The 15,561-nt window shown below is 45.3% G+C and overlaps 1 protein-coding gene across 2 annotated transcripts in view; it reads right to left on the bottom strand.

Annotated features, from left to right (window-relative positions):
• Positions 1 to 1,953: 1,953 nt before the first annotated feature.
• Positions 1,954 to 15,561, bottom strand: part of RXRG (retinoid X receptor gamma) — an 82,433-nt gene continuing 68,825 nt past the window's right edge. For both annotated transcript variants that reach the window (XM_053391371.1, XM_053391372.1), the window contains exons 6-10: positions 13,080 to 13,209; positions 10,711 to 10,843; positions 8,068 to 8,159; positions 6,545 to 6,650; positions 1,954 to 2,203 (exon numbers count right to left, since the gene is read on the bottom strand). In XM_053391371.1, coding sequence (XP_053247346.1) covers positions 2,056 to 2,203; positions 6,545 to 6,650; positions 8,068 to 8,159; positions 10,711 to 10,843; positions 13,080 to 13,209 — 609 coding nt within the window. In that variant the 3' untranslated portion in view covers positions 1,954 to 2,055. The remainder of the gene's footprint in view (positions 2,204 to 6,544; positions 6,651 to 8,067; positions 8,160 to 10,710; positions 10,844 to 13,079; positions 13,210 to 15,561) is intronic.

Raw genomic sequence — 15,561 nt, forward strand, 5'->3', positions numbered from 1 at the left:
TCTTGCCGCCTGCTGGAGAGTTTACAACACAACACTCTTACATGTTTGCATTATGTATTTGTGGGATGTGAACAGGGCTGGATTTAGGTTTGATGAGGCCCTAAGCTACTGAAGGTAATGGGGCCCTTTATATGTCCAGCTGTCCTTTGTCAACAACAAAATGCCGCTGTTTTTTGTGTTGAATATACGCAATATGGTAATTTGTGGACCTAATAGGTATCTAAAGCGGTAGTCTCGTAATCTGGGGAACCGGGTTCGCTTCCCCGCTCCTCCACATGCAGCTGCTGGGTGACCTTGGGCTAGTCACACTTCTCTGAAGTCTCTCAGCCCCACTCACCTCACAGAGTGTTTGTTGTGGGGGAGGAAGGGAAAGGAGAATGTTAGCCGCTTTGAGACTCCTTAAAGGGAGTGAAAGGCGGGATATCAAATCCTAACTCCTCCTCCTCCTCCTCTTCTTCTTCTTCTTCTTCTTCTTCTTCTTCTAAAGCCATTTGCACATAACAAAATATGTATTTTATCAAAGTACAGTGATACCTTGGTTTACAACCATAATCCATTCTGGAGGTCCGGTTGTAAACCAAAACAGGTTGTAACCCAAGGCGCACTTTTGCCAATGGGGCCTCAAAAAAAAAAAATTGGTTTGTAATCCAAAAAAAAATGGGTTGTAATCCAAAAAAAGGGACACACACTTCAGGGTTTGACGTGATTGTAACCCAAAATGGTTGTAATCCAAAACGGTTGCAAACCAAGGTACCACTGTAGTTGATATAGAAATGAGCAAAGCAGTGATATTTTAGGGAGCAGGCTAGCAGGCGGGGCCCATTACTTACATCATAGGAGCCTGCACAACACAAAACACTGCTGCTGTATGTAAGTTTTATTTGATTTTTATCTTATATTTTGGAAATGTACATCCAGTTTTTTCCCCTTTAATTTTTTTGGGGGGGCTCCAAGAGAGTGGGGCCCTAAGATATAACTTGTTTAGCTTATACGTAAATCCGGCACCAGATGTGCAAAGAACAAAACAAATCCAATCAAACACACACACACAGCAAAAAAAGAGAAGAAGCTCCATTTTGAAAATAAATAATGGGGGTGTGGTGCCTGAGGGTGGGTGCCATAGTGTCCACAGGCACAACTTTAAGGATCCCATGCTGCATACCAGCCAGAGCTGGCTCAAGACATTTGGGCATCTGAGGCGAACCACAAAATGGTGCCCGCCCGCCGCTAAGGAAAGAAGGGGTGAGTGAATTATCTTTGGCGATCACTCGTCGCCAAGTGAGATTGTCTTCCATAAACACGGTTTGAACAACGAGTCCGTAAGGGACTGTGGAGGCCAGTTCTGGATCCACACGTCCTTCCACAGTGGGGACATTGGTTCCTGGGTGGGAGTTGATCACGGTGTGGATTTGCCAAGCATGCCTTCCTCTTAGCATGTTTCTCCCTTTCGTCCTGAGTTCGAGCGTCTTCAAAGCTCATGACACCTTTGGTAAAGGCTGTTCTCCAACTGGAGCGCTCGCAGGCCAGTGTTTCTTAGTTTCCCACTTAGGCGTACTGACACTTCAGCCTGAAAGTGAGATGAGTGCTGCAACCCCATAGTCTCCTTTTGACTGGACTTAACCGTCCAGGGCTCCTTTACCTTTACCTTTTTACCTTCCTCCTTCCTTCCTTGGGTAAGAAGGAACCCCAAGCAACAGCAGCAATTTCCACACCAGTTCCTCATATATTATTTTATTTCTCATTTTTATTGGAAGTGAAAAAATAATTTAAACTCATTTATTTGTACAGGTGGCACCAGTTTTGTGACTGACAAGCTGCAGGATGTCCTGGCCCACCTTGCTCCCAGCCAGGGGTAAAAGCAACACAGCCACAGCCACAAAGGATCCTGTCTTTTGGAGACTAAATGCTCGCAGAGATGCCACCATCCCCTTATTACTCCCCCCACCCTGGGCACAAGTAGACCAGGACCACACCATCCTAAGTGGAAACCATCATTAGCCTTCAACCTCTCTGTCTCATCCTTCATTTCCACACCTCCTCAATCCGTTTTCAGGGTCAAGTAATCTGCAGAGGTGTCTCCAACATTTCCATGAGGAAAGTGTCGATGGGGGTGTCACCAATCAGCTTGAAGAAGAAGAGGTGCTCCAGGCATTTCAGGCCGATAGATCGCAAGGCCGGCAGCCTCAGAAGGAGCTTGGCAAACCTGAAGGAACCAGAGATGTAGAAAACCTGAAGTTAATGACAATTGGGGAATGCCAAGGGGTGTGCTATGTTGAGAGACAAAAAAAAGAGCTCCACCTCATTCGCTGGATCTGAAGTAGGGCCTCACGCAAGGCTCTTACTGCACCTGGGCCCACATCAGCCGAAGTCAAATGTGTTGCTTGGAACTTTGGATGCCACAAGTTTTGTTACCCACAACACACACACACAGAGCCAGCATACATGATTACAATTGTGGACAGAAACAGCTGTTTCAGCATTTTAGGCTTTCCTTTGAACTACATTGGGACGCGGGTGGCGCTGTGGGTTAAACCACAGAGCCTAGGACTTGCCAATCAGAAGGTCAGTGGTTCGAAGCCCCGTGATGGGGTGAGCTCACGTTGCTCGGTCCCTGCTCCTGCCAACCTAGCAGTTCAAAAGCACGTCAAAGTGCAAGTAGATAAATAGGTACTGCTCCAGCAGGAAGGTAAACGGCGTTTCTGTGCGCTGCTCTGGTTCGCCAGAAGCGGCTTAGTCATGCTGGCCACATTATAAAGGTAAAGGTAAAGGGACCCCTAACCATTAGGTCCAGCCATGACCGACTCTGGGGTTGCGGTGCTCATCTCGCTTTATTGGCCGAGGGAGCTGGCGTACAGCTTCTGGGTCATGTGGCCAGCATGACTAAGCCGCTTCCGGCGAACCAGAGCAGCGCACAGAAACGCCGTTTACCTTCCCGCCGGAGCAGTACCTATTTATCTACTTGCACTTTGACGTGCTTTCAAACTGCTAGGTTGGCAGGAGCAGGGACCGAGCAACGGGAGCTCATCCCGTCGCGGGGATTCAAACCGCCGACCTTCTGATCGGCAAGTCCTAGGCTCTGTGGTTTAACCCACAGCGCCACCCGCATCCCATCCTCGGACTTATAGGATGCACCAATTGCCATATCTCCAGTTCCCCAGCCTTTCAGGGCACACCAACTTTAAAATCAGGCAAGAGCCTTTTAACAACCCAGCCAACTCCTCTGGGGATGTGGAACCAACCGCAGGACGGGTCTTGTCAGCCTACAGTTGGCTGCATTTCCCTGCCAAGACCACAACTTCCTACAACTACAGCAGGAGAGAGCTTTAGCTAGCAGGCCTCATTTTGAGCTATCCAAGGTCCTGGTCTTCCACAAACGCTGCCTAAGAGAGCTTGAACAGGCTTTATCTGTTTGATGTGACCTTGACCCAACTTCACCAGATACTGGATGTTTCCTCTGTGCGCCTCAAGCACCCACAGAACAGGATATAGCTAAACTCTGGTGGAATTAAATTTGGTTTTTGAATAGTTTAATGCTGGTTATTTTTACTGTGCACTTTTGAAAATGTCTTGATATTGTGATATGTGACTTGTTGGGCTGTGTGTGTGTGTGTGTGTGTAAATAGCTCTGAGCAGGATATATATACAGAAAGGTACCATATCAATTCCTGCCAACCTAGCAGTTCGAAAGCATGTCAAAGTGCAAGTAGATAAATAGGTACCGCTCCGGCGGGAAGGTAAACGGCATTTCCGTGCACTGCTCTGATTCGCCAGAAGCGGCTTAGTCATGCTGGCCAAATGACCCAGAAGCTGTCTGCGGACAAACGGCGGCTCCCTCGGCCAATAAAGCAAGATGAGCGCCGCAACCCCAGAGTCGGTCACGACTGAACCTAATGGTCAGGAGTCCCTTTACCTTTACTATATCAATAAAATGCCAATGTAACAGGGAGGAAGCAGGTTGTGTGATGGTCTCTAGTCTAGGTTTTTCATTTTAGCTTTAAATCCACTGCAGATCACAGGAAGACGTAGGAAAAGAAACTAAACTTCATTTCACTCAGAAACGATACCCCCCCCCCCCGCTTTCACCAAAACATTTATCCATGTTTTAGAGCTTAAAATGGGTCAGCCTTCTTAGACTGACAACTGCATAATGTACCTAACATGGGGTTGGACTTAAAGAGAACTCAGGTGCTTCCTGACTTTCTTTTGGATATTGGTAATAATAATAATAGTAATAATAGTAATAATAGTAATAATATTTATACCCTGCCCATCTGGCTGGGTTTCCCCAGACACTCTGGGCGGTTCCCAGCAGAACACTAAAAGCAGAATAAAACTTCAAACATTAAAAACTTCCCTAAACAGGGTTGCCTTCAGATGTCTTCTAAAAGTCAAAGAGTTGTTTATTTCCTTGACATCAGATGGGAGGGCGTTCCACGGGGAAGGTGCCACTACCAAGAAGGCCCTCTGCCCGGTAACCTCACTTCTCGCTGTGAGGGACCCGCCAGAAGGCCCTCGGTGAATGTATCCCACCACACTAGTTACCAGAGTTTGCTTTCAGGCCCAAATCCAAGGCACTGAATCCCCTCCTGCAAGTTTTTCACACCTTGGATACACATTATTTATAAATTCCACTTTTCTCCACATGAATCCCATTGGCATTTACATCCTGTGGACCAGGCCCTGCCAACATATGTGGCCAGGAGCAGAACCTTGACTGCAGTTGCTTTTTAATGGAACGGCAAAAGGGCACCCACGAGGTGGAGAGTTGTCCCACTCGTGACCTCTTGGGGGGTATAAAATTCACCTTTCCCCAAAAATGTTTGGGTGACCATTTAGGGACATCTGGTGGCCTCAGCTGTGTGCTGTTGGTTTTGCTGTACTGTTGGTCTTTACACTGTTAATTTAAAATATTCTACTTCATCCCTTCCAGCCTAGAGGCAGCTGACAAAGCATTAAAGCCATTAAACAGCATACACAATATAAATAACCACCGTTCCACATTTGCCCCAATTCCTATCAAATCTATTCCATACCAAAATCACCCAAAAAGGGGTGGCAGAGGAGGAGAGAGGAAGATGTAGGAGAAATACACAGAAGATAACTTTTAATGACTTCCCATTTGCATGTTAACCAGCAGATGGCAGAATTGGATAACGTAGTTATTCCAAAGGCTACTGGAAGGAAAGAGAAAGTGAGATCCAGAAGAAAAGTCACATCCAAAGTTGCCTCTCCACTGTCAGCCTGTACTTCCTCCCCTCTCAGTCATTTCCTTATCTAGAGGTTTGACAGAGACAGGAGGGCACTGCAGTCTTCTTAAAGAGAGATTGCCAACTTGGGAGTGGCTGAGATCAGGAGGCAAAGGCTCTGATCTCCGGCCACCAGAACAGAAAGTTGCTCCATCTAACTCATGGGTATGCAAACTAAGGCCCGGGGGCCGGATCTGGCCCAATCACCTTCTAAATTCAGCCCACAGGTGGTCAGGGAATCAGAGTGTTTTTACATGAGTAGAATGTGTGCTTTTATTTAAAATGCATCTCTGGGTTATTTGTGGGGCATAGGAATTTGTTCATTATTTTCCTTCAAAATATAGTCTGGCCCCCCACAAGGTCTGAGGGACCAGCCCCCTGCTGAAAAAGTTTGCTGACCCCTGATCTAACTTCTCATTTCCCTGCTGAAATCCATGTCCCTGGTTCATTTCTAACTTGTTGCTCTGGAGTAAATAAACGAATGAGATGTTGGATAATTCCAACAGAAACAGAAAAACAACCAGTGTTTGTTCACATTGCTGTTGGCTTTTTCAGTTCAAAGGTGACTGTTTTTCTGTTGTTTTGACATTAGCTTCCTTTCCACTGAGATGAATGTAAGTTACCTTAAAGAGAGACGTGCAAGACTCAGGGCTCACTCAGACTTCCTTTCACACTGTTCTTTCCAGGCACAGATCTGGGCTTTAAAGGTCTGCATCTGAACAGTTCCTTTTTCATCCTGACACTTTCCCTGGGAAAACCCGATGGTTGTTTGCTAGGATCGGTGGTAAAACACAGGTTTTCCTAGGGAAAACAGTGGGTGCGTGTGTGTGTAGAGTGCTCAGACACGGAGCTTTAAAGTCCAGACCTGTGCCTAGAAATGAGCCAAGTGAATGTCATATTTGGTGGAAACCAAACCGCAGCAGAAAGTAAGCGGCGGTGATTGTGATGGATACAGGTTGGAACAGAAACAGCTGCCTTCTCACATCCCTATTTGGGATTGGCGGTCAATTCTGGATCTAAGAAACATAGACTTTTTATTTGTTTAATAAATTTAGATCTCGTTTTTCCTCTAGGAAATTCAATGTGATGTTCAAGGGGTTTTAGGTTGTTACTGATCCAAGTACAGGTCATCTCTAGATCTAAATCTATAACGGTTGTTGCCCACTACTGATTTTGGATCTCTTTTGGATCTCTTGTCCTCTGAATGTTTCCGAGCCAACCAAACACACAGAAGCACCATCATTGGTATTCTGCACTTTCCAACATCATTCTGTGGTGCTGAGCCTCTTTCTATTTACCTTCCCGGTTGATCAGGATACTTTTGTTTGGTGTACGCCTCCAGAGCTGCATAAACTTTCTCACGTAGTGATTCCACCTCTGCAGGACTAGACAGACCCTTGGCATCTGACGGGGTGAGAAAGCAAGGAGGGGAGGGGAATCATGATTAAAAAACAGCACAGCTATTGCCCACTCCTTATCTGTAGGTTGCAGAATGGCCAAGTGAACTGTAATAGCATCGTACTCCATGGTGTATGTTAGCTGTGAAACCGTAATTAACTGGAAAAACAGGCAGTGCAATAATATTACCCATCTACCTGAAAGAGACCTCTGAGAAGACACACTGCTGTCCCTAATATATACTATGTGGTAAAGATGGACACGGGTGGCGCTGTGGTCTAAACCACTGAGCCTCTTGGGCAGGCTTCCTCAACCTCGGCCCTCCAGATGTTTTTGGCCTATAACTCCCATGATCCCTAGCTAGCAGGACCAGTGGACAGGGATGATGGGAACTGTAGTCTCAAAACATCTGGAGGGCCAAGGTTGAGGAAGCCTGCTTTTGGGCTTGCAGATCAGAAAGTTGGCGGTTCGAATTCCTGCAATGGGGTGAGCTCCCATGGCTCTGTCCCAGCTCCTGCCAACCTAGCAATTCAAAAGCACACCAGTGTAAGTAGATCAATAGGTACCACTGTGGCGGGAAGGTAAATGGCATTTCCATGCGCTGTGGTTTCCGTCACGGTGTTCCATTGTCATGCTGGCTACATGACCCAGAAAGCTATGGACAAACACCAGCTCCCTCGGCCTGAAGTGAGATAAGTGCCACAACCCATAGTCACCTTTGACTGGACTTAACCGTCCAGGGGTCCTTTATCTTTTTTACTTTACTATGTGGTACTGGCCAGAAACCAAAAAAGACTGCCTCATGGCCATTACATGGCAACAGGATGGCCTTAAAAAGGTAAAGGGACCCCTGACCATTAGGTCCAGTCGTGACCGACTCTGGGGTTGCGGCGCTCATCTCGCTTTATTGGCCGAGGGAGCCGGCGTACAGCTTCCGGGTCATGTGGCCAGCATGACTAAGCCGCTTCTGGCGAACCAGAGCAGCGCACGGAAACGCCGTTTACCTTCCCGCCAGAGCAGTACCTATTTATCTACTTGCACTTTGACGTGCTTTTGAACTGCTAGGTTGGCAGGAGCAGGAACCGAGGAACGGGAGCTCACCCCGTCGCGGGGATTCGAACCGCCGACCTTCTGATTGGCAAGTCCTAGGCTCTGTGGTTTAACCTACAGCGCCACCCGTGTCCCTTAGGATGGCCTTAGGCAGGCTTAAAGTGGTATCCCCTTCCTTACAATATGAGGCCTACACATTTTATTCATCTTTTCTACTGCCATCCCCATTCATCTTTTCTACTGCCATCCCCATTCATCTTTTCTACTGCCATCCCCATTCATCTTTTCTACTGCCATCCCCATCACCCAGCATTTCTCCCCATTCACGAGTTGATTTGACCCTGGACCAGCTTCCCCAGGCATCCACACATACCTGGGTTGAACAGGACAATGGCTCGTAGGCACCCCAGCTCGGATTTGTCCATCTGCATGTCTTTCATTTTGGATACCAGCTCAGTAAGGACCCTGTATTAGAGACACGAGAGGGAATTGGGGAATCAAAGTCTGCAGTGATGCACTCAGTGTGCAAATAGCAGTCCGAGAAGAAGAAGAAGCACCGGGGGAGAGACAGCTAAGAGATTCAGTGTCTTGGAAAGCATTCCTGACCCCCCTCTCCCAGGACCCGGCGTGCATTGAGAGTAGTAGAACAGAAAGCTCAGAGGCAAAAGGCTCCGATTAGCTGGCGCAGGTCTCTTAGGGGCAGTGCCGGATTTATATATAAGCTAAACATGCTATAGCTTAGGGTCCCACGCTCTTGGGAAGCCCCCAAAAAAATTAAAGGAAAAAAACTAGATGTACATTTCCAAAATATAAAATAAAATTAAAATTAAATAAAATAAAACCTACATACAGCCACAGTATTTTGTGTTGTGTAGGCTCCTATGTGCAAATGGCTTTAGATACCTATTAGGTCTATAAATTACCATATAGCATATATTCAACACAAAAAACAGGGACAATTTGTTGTTGACAAAGGACAGCTGGACATATAAAGGGCCCCATTACCTTCAGTAGCTTAGGGCCTCATCAAACCTAAATCCGGCCCTGAATAGGGGAGATGAAGGGGGGTGGGACTTGACTTGGGACAACACCGTCATGGCATAGAGACTACATCTCTTTGTCACTCTGTGAATACTGAATAAATTACATGGTAAGGACTCTTCATTTTATCTGCTTGTGGAGGGCTGGCTGCCACTGGGGGAGGGATAGTATTCCCTAAGCCTTGACACATATAGAGCCATCATCCAATCATCATTATCCTGTGTTTTCCATCTTGTTCTTCCACCTTTTCTCAGAGCACAGAAAGCTCACTTTCTTTTGAATTAAAGAGTGGCACAATGTCTCCAGGTGCAGGTGGCTTATCCCATCATTCTTGACCATTGGCCATGCTGAACAGGGCAAATGGGGAGGTGTTGTTCAATGTGGTTGGCACGAAGGCACTGAGTGACTTTTCCTAAGCACTACCCTTCTTCCGTTCAAAAGGCAGTGGCCTAGCAGGAAAGTGAACTATCACAGCTCAGCACACATTAATCAGGTCCATTTCTGCAGGCGTCATTTTACACTCTGCTCATTTTTAAATTAGTCTTCTGATTAACACTAAAAATGTTTTTTAAAAATTTGCTTTCTTGTTGTTGTTTAGTCATTTAGTCGTGTCCAACTCTTCGTGATCCCATGGACTAGAGCATGCCAGGCACTCCTGTCTTCCACTGCCTCTCGCAGTTTGGTCAGACTCATGCTGGTAGCTTCAAGAACACTGTCCAACCTTCTCATCCTCTGTCGTCCCCTTCTCCTTGTGCCCTCAATCTTTCCCAACATCAGGGTCTTTTCCAGGGAGTCTTTTCTCTTCTCATGAGGTGGCCAAAGTATTGGAGCCTCAGCTTCAGGATCTGTCCTTCCAGTGAGCACTCAGGGCTGATTTCCTTAAGGATGGATAGGTTTGATCTTCTTGCAGTCCATGGGACTCTTCCAGCACCATAATTCAAAAGCATCCATTTTTCGGCGATCAGCCTTCTTTATGGTCCAGCTCTCGCTTCCATACATCACTACTGGGAAAACCATAGCTTTAACTATACGGACCTTTGTTGGCAAGGTTATGTCTCTGCTTTTTAAGATGCTGTCTAGGCTTGTCATTGCTTTTCTCCCAAGAAGCAGGCATCTTTTAATTTTATGACTGCTGTCACCATCTGCAGTGAACTGCATATAGCATTTATTTTTTTTGCTATAATTCCTTAAATGAAATAAAGTTATAACATTCCTTTACAAAAAAATGATGGAAGAAATCCTTGCCCACCATATTGTTAAAAATTGTTTTCTCATCTTTTTTTTTTTAATCGAATGATATAACCAGAAAACCATTTAAGCAGTAATTAAAAGAATGATTAAAAATAAATAAATTGGGTGATAAAATAGCATCCGCCACCCTAAAGTTTATGGTGAAGGTGTATTTTGTTTCAAAAGCCGACTCAGGTGATTTTTTCCCCTTTTTTTTGCTCGTTATTAAATTAAATTAATGATTAATCATACATAAATAAGCAGGAAAATGTGCACCCCACCACCAAAACCATTCCATTATAACTCCAACCACCCAAAATTTCAACACCTCTCGTGCCTCCATTTTAGCAATACACATTCTACAAACACCCATCATATCTCTTTAAGATCATTTCTCCTACATATTCCCCGTCTTACCTTAATTGCACATGTTAATTTATCATTAATAGCTATATTTCCAAACCTCTTTGTACGATTCTTCCATGTTATATTCTGCTTGCCTTTTCCACTTCCTGGCTATAATAATTCGTGCAGCTGTCAATAAATTTGTGAGCAAGTCCTTCGTCGCCTGTGAACCTTCCACCCCATCGTAAATGGATAAAAATGCTACCTCTGGACTTTTGGTCAGCTTTAACCCCGTGATTTCTGCTATCTCCTAACCGAGCTTTTTATTCCACCAAATCAACTCAAAGAAGCCGTGAACGTAGGAAAGTGCAAACGTCAAAACAAGAGTTCAGAAACATGCCTGTCGAAAATGGAGCCCACTCCGGCGCTGTGCGCACTGCTCCGCTGCACATGTAAGCCTGTGGCCAGCAGGATGCCGTCCTGCACGGAGACAGAGCGATGGGAAAAAGAGGCAATCAGCAGCTCATTCCAACCTGGAAGAGAAAACAGGAGTGAAACAGATGCATATTATGGGACTTGCCTCTTACAAGCCCTTAATGTGAGCTGGTTTTATTTGTGTTGGGTGTAGGAAAGCTATCGCCTGCTTGCTTGCTTGCTTGTTTATTATTCAGTTCTTAAATTTGTATACTGCCCTGTGACATTAACATATGAGAGTGCTGTTAGTTTAACTTAACAAATCAGTTAAACTAACTGGAAATAGCTTGCAGATACTTAATGGGCTTAGGATTTTATTTATGTTAAGTGATGAATTAATATGTTTAATTCTATAAGGTGAAGATTTAAGGGTGTTAATGTTTAAGTTAAATTTCATAAAAATTGGGATTTGGAAAACCGTTAAAAGGACATGCAATGAAATTCAACCAAGGGGAAGCGAGGAAGTCACTTAACAAATTTAATAACTGTAATTTTCAATAAGGCTATAATTTATGTTTGTCTTGTTTGTTTGTCTTGTGTGTTTGTGTGTTTGTGTGTTTGTTTGTGTGTTTGTTTGTTTATAATATTGTGAAAACCAATAAAAAAAATTGGGGGGGAAACATATGAGAGTGCTGGAGGTGAATTAGTTAAACAGGTTACCCAATCAGAACCCAGGGGGTGAAGTCAGAGGGACTATAAAACCAGCTCTGGAAGGCGTGAAAGGAGAGTTTGTTGGGAGTTGGGTGGTTGGTTGGAGTGGGAGTGAATTGGGATAGAGTCTGTGGGTAGCTTGAGCTAGTGTAGCAAAGTAAGTTGAGTCAGGAACAGTTAGGAGCTAGGAAGACAAGTAAATATCTGAGAGGTGGTTTAGTGAGTGAGAGCAGGTAGCGGAAGTTATAGGTCTGGATAGGCACCCCGTGACTGTAATTGACCAATACCGTTTATGAAACCACACGCTTGTTAAACTGCAATAAATAAACAGAAGTTTATGTTCCAATTTAAACTTGACTGGACACAGTATTGTCCCAGGTAGGGCCTGGGTGGTGGCAGCGAGAAATAAAGTGGTGGCACAAGGATCAATAGATGGTGAAACGTCCGGGGACCCTGTGTAATCGCCACATGACCTTCCTCTCAAAATCACAGGGTGGTCAACAACATAAAAACACAAAATAGCAGCACAAAATACATAATAAAACAAAAGCAAACAATAACTCACTTCCCACAAAGATGTTTAAAAGACAATATAAGGATTTATACAATTTTACAGTATGCAGAGAATAACATGTGTTGAGAAATCAGGCAGAGGAGCTGAGGGAGGTCTTGGGGGGGAGGGAGGGTTCGATGGGGAGGTGGGGGGAAAGGGAAAAAATAATGAATATGATATGTTTTGATATTTTGTTATGTTGAAATTGTTAATAATTTTTTATATATAAAAAAATGAATACAGTGGTACCACTGGAACAGTACCAAACTCAATAAAATATCCAATGGAACAGTACCAAACTCAGTAAAATATTGCCATCGAGAACTCTGTTGCCAGATTATTAAACTTTCTCCGTAAAGAAGTGGTAATGGAGTAGGAAACAGAAAGAAGTGGGAAAAGTGTGATTAGGAAGCACAGCAAGGCAGTTTAGGAGCACTGCCAGGCAAGGAAAAAGGAGATAAAAACATATTTGTGGCCATCTACACCTAGACCATTTTGCTTTGCTGCATAGAAGCTGGGGAGATTTTCTCCCAAATTGCTGGCACTCTAGTATTAAACCTGTTTGATCCCATGATCCATGTGAAGATTGAAGTTGCTGCCTTACAAAAAAATATATGAAATTGATGTTTTTCTAACCAAGGTAAATCCGCATGTAACTTGCCCCCAACAAAGCCATGTATCAGAAGATTCATGCAGCACATTTGTCACAGCTACGTGATGATGCTTAAAAGCCAAATCAGAGTGAGAGGAATGAGTCAGGATTTTCTCCCCATTTTGCAACCTGGATCCCCTGCCCAGTCCCTCCTCCTCTAAAAAAAATAAACCCTATTGCCAAAACAGAGTGGCTTATTTCATGGGGGCAAAGGTGTCCACAGAATGCCCTCTTCCTTTTCGACACATCCCTATTTATTTATTTTCAAACGAGGGAATGGTTAAAGTGCAATCTCATCGTCACCTGCAGTCTGAAATGGTGCAAAGCAGTAAAATCAGCATTACATGAGCCCTCTGGATGTTGGGTTCTTAATAAAAACTTGCCTCAAGTGATTGAAGGAAGTACAGCAGTGGCAAGGTGAGAGGGCCAAGATCCATACCTGCTCGGAGGAGGATAACTTGGTCTTCCAGCGTTAAGTCTGAGAAGTGTGGGATTCGCTTGGCCCATTCCACCAGCGTGAAGAGTTGCTTGTCAGCCGCGTGGCATATGTTGGTGACAGGATCATTGGTCTAAGTGAGAAGCAGGCATGTGGGTGAGTAAATTCAACCGCCGCCACCTCGTCGTCATAGCCATCCTGCTCCCCGTTACTGAAAGCAAATACTGAACCCATAAAAATGCTTGCAGGCAAAAATGTTTTTGAATCAGGCATTGGTGTCCATAGGACGGACACAGTGATCCTAGAATGCCTCCAGTATACCTGAAGGAGCGTCTCCATCCCCATCATTTAACCCAGGCACTGAGGTCCAGCTCCGAGGGCCTTCTGGCGGTTCCCTCACAGCGAGGAGCAAAGTTACAGGGAACCAGGCAGAGGGCCTTCTCGGTAGTGGCGCCCGCCCTGTGGAACGCCCTCGCATCAGATATCAAGGAAATAAACAAATACCTGACTTTTAGAAGACATTTGAAGGCAGCCCTGTTTAGGGAAGTTTTTAATGTTTGATGTTTTATTGTGTTTGTAATATTCTGGGAGCCGTCCCGAGTGGCTAGGGGAAACCCAGCCAGATGGGCGGGGTATAAATAATAAATTATTATTATTATTATTATTATTATTATTATTATTACTACTCCAATAAACAGCATCTGCAAGTTTCTGCAGTGCTTCAGAAGCCCACAAAATCTCTTTGACTAAAAGTGGCCGTAGAACAAAAGTGATTTGTGTACACAACATAGGGAGGAATGCTTTCATTTTATCGCTTTTTGCTCTCATTTAAAACTCTTGACTGTTGCCACCTTATCAGCACTTTTTTCATCCTCTGTTTATTGGACAATAGCGGAGCACTTTCTCTCAGGCACTTTACAGGCAATGACCAGCAGAGGAAGCTTTCCTCTCTGTTATCCGTTTTAGCAGCGACACAGGCTGCAACCCCTTGGAATATTGGTAGGTGTCACTCACGACCATGTTTTGGTAATGGCCATTTAATAATTTGCAGGCAAAAGACTCTATACGTGGAGACTGTGCAAACCAGAAATCATTGGTGTTAATCCTGCCAACCTAGCAGTTCGAAAGCATGTCAGAATGCAAGTAGATAAATAGGTACCGCTCCGGCTGGAAGGTAAATGGCATTTCCGTGCACTGCTCTGGTTTTGCCAGAAGCGGCTTAGTCATGCTGGCCACATGACCTGGAAGCTGAACGCCGGCTCCCTCGGCCAATAAAGCGAGATGAGCGCCGCAACCCCAGAGTCGGTCACAACTGGACCTAATGGTCAGGGGTCCCTTTACCCTTTACCTTTAATCCAAAATCTAGTGGTTGTTTGTAATGCACACCTGCTAGGGTCTTTATTTTCATAGTACACACCATTTCTGATTGGTAACTCCAGCAAAGCTAAATAATACTGCAACTCAATCAAGTAATTCTTACCTGGATAGATGAATGTGCATATTGCATTTGCAATATGGACTGAATATGGACCCGCCCTGTGGAACTCCCTCCCACCAGATGTCAAAGAGAACAACAACTACCAGACTTTTAGAAGACATCTAAAGGCAGCCCTGTTTAGGGAAGCTTTTAATGTTGATGCATTACTGTATTTTAATATTTTGTTGGAAACCGTCCAGAGTGGCTGAGGAAGCCCAGCCAGATGGGCGGGGTATAAAATTATTATTATTATTATTATTATTATTATTATTATTATTATTATTATTATTATTATTTTAATTTAGACACTACTGAAGGCACACTTTTCAGTGCCTAGCTCTAAGATGAACATAGCTGGGTGCCACTATTGAGTTCTCTGAAGGAAGGCGGTTCTGAAAGGTCCTTTTTGGGAGAAGGAAATATGTCCTTGGCTTTTACCGCCTGCTCTTCTGCACCACCAAGAGTGCTCTGTTCCCACTGGAATTCAAACCGGGAGTACCTATAGCATCATCTCTGTCCCCAGCATAGCTGTCAACCGCCCCTTATTTGGCGGGAAACTCCCTTATCCCAGTGCCATGTTCCGCTGCTGTCCCTTATTGATGATGTCCCTTAAATTTCCTGGGTTTCATACTCGCCCGGCTCAGGAGGGAAGCAGCAGCTCGGGATCCTCCGCCACGTGAGAGAGTGCGCACACGAGCTGCCGCGTCTCCATCTCTCCCTTTTCCCCCTCAGGGGTGCATCGTGAGGAGACGGGTGGCGGTGGGTGGGCAGGCAGCCCCTCTCTTGTGAGACTTCCGCCACACTGCCAGGGGAAGCCAGAGGCGGCGGAGGCGCTGAGGAGGCGGCCTGAGGAAGGAGGAAGAGGAGGGGATGGGGAGGGACGCAGAAGGGCGCTGCCGCAACCGCCTCATGCCGGGCTCGCGGGCGGCGTGGGAGAGAGTCTCCCTCCCTCTCTCCCTCCCTCTCTCTCAGGCAGGAAGGGCCGATGGAACTCCTCGCGCCAGGACG

Source organism: Podarcis raffonei, chromosome 6, assembly GCF_027172205.1.
Source record: "Podarcis raffonei isolate rPodRaf1 chromosome 6, rPodRaf1.pri, whole genome shotgun sequence".
NCBI lineage: Eukaryota > Metazoa > Chordata > Lepidosauria > Squamata > Lacertidae > Podarcis > Podarcis raffonei.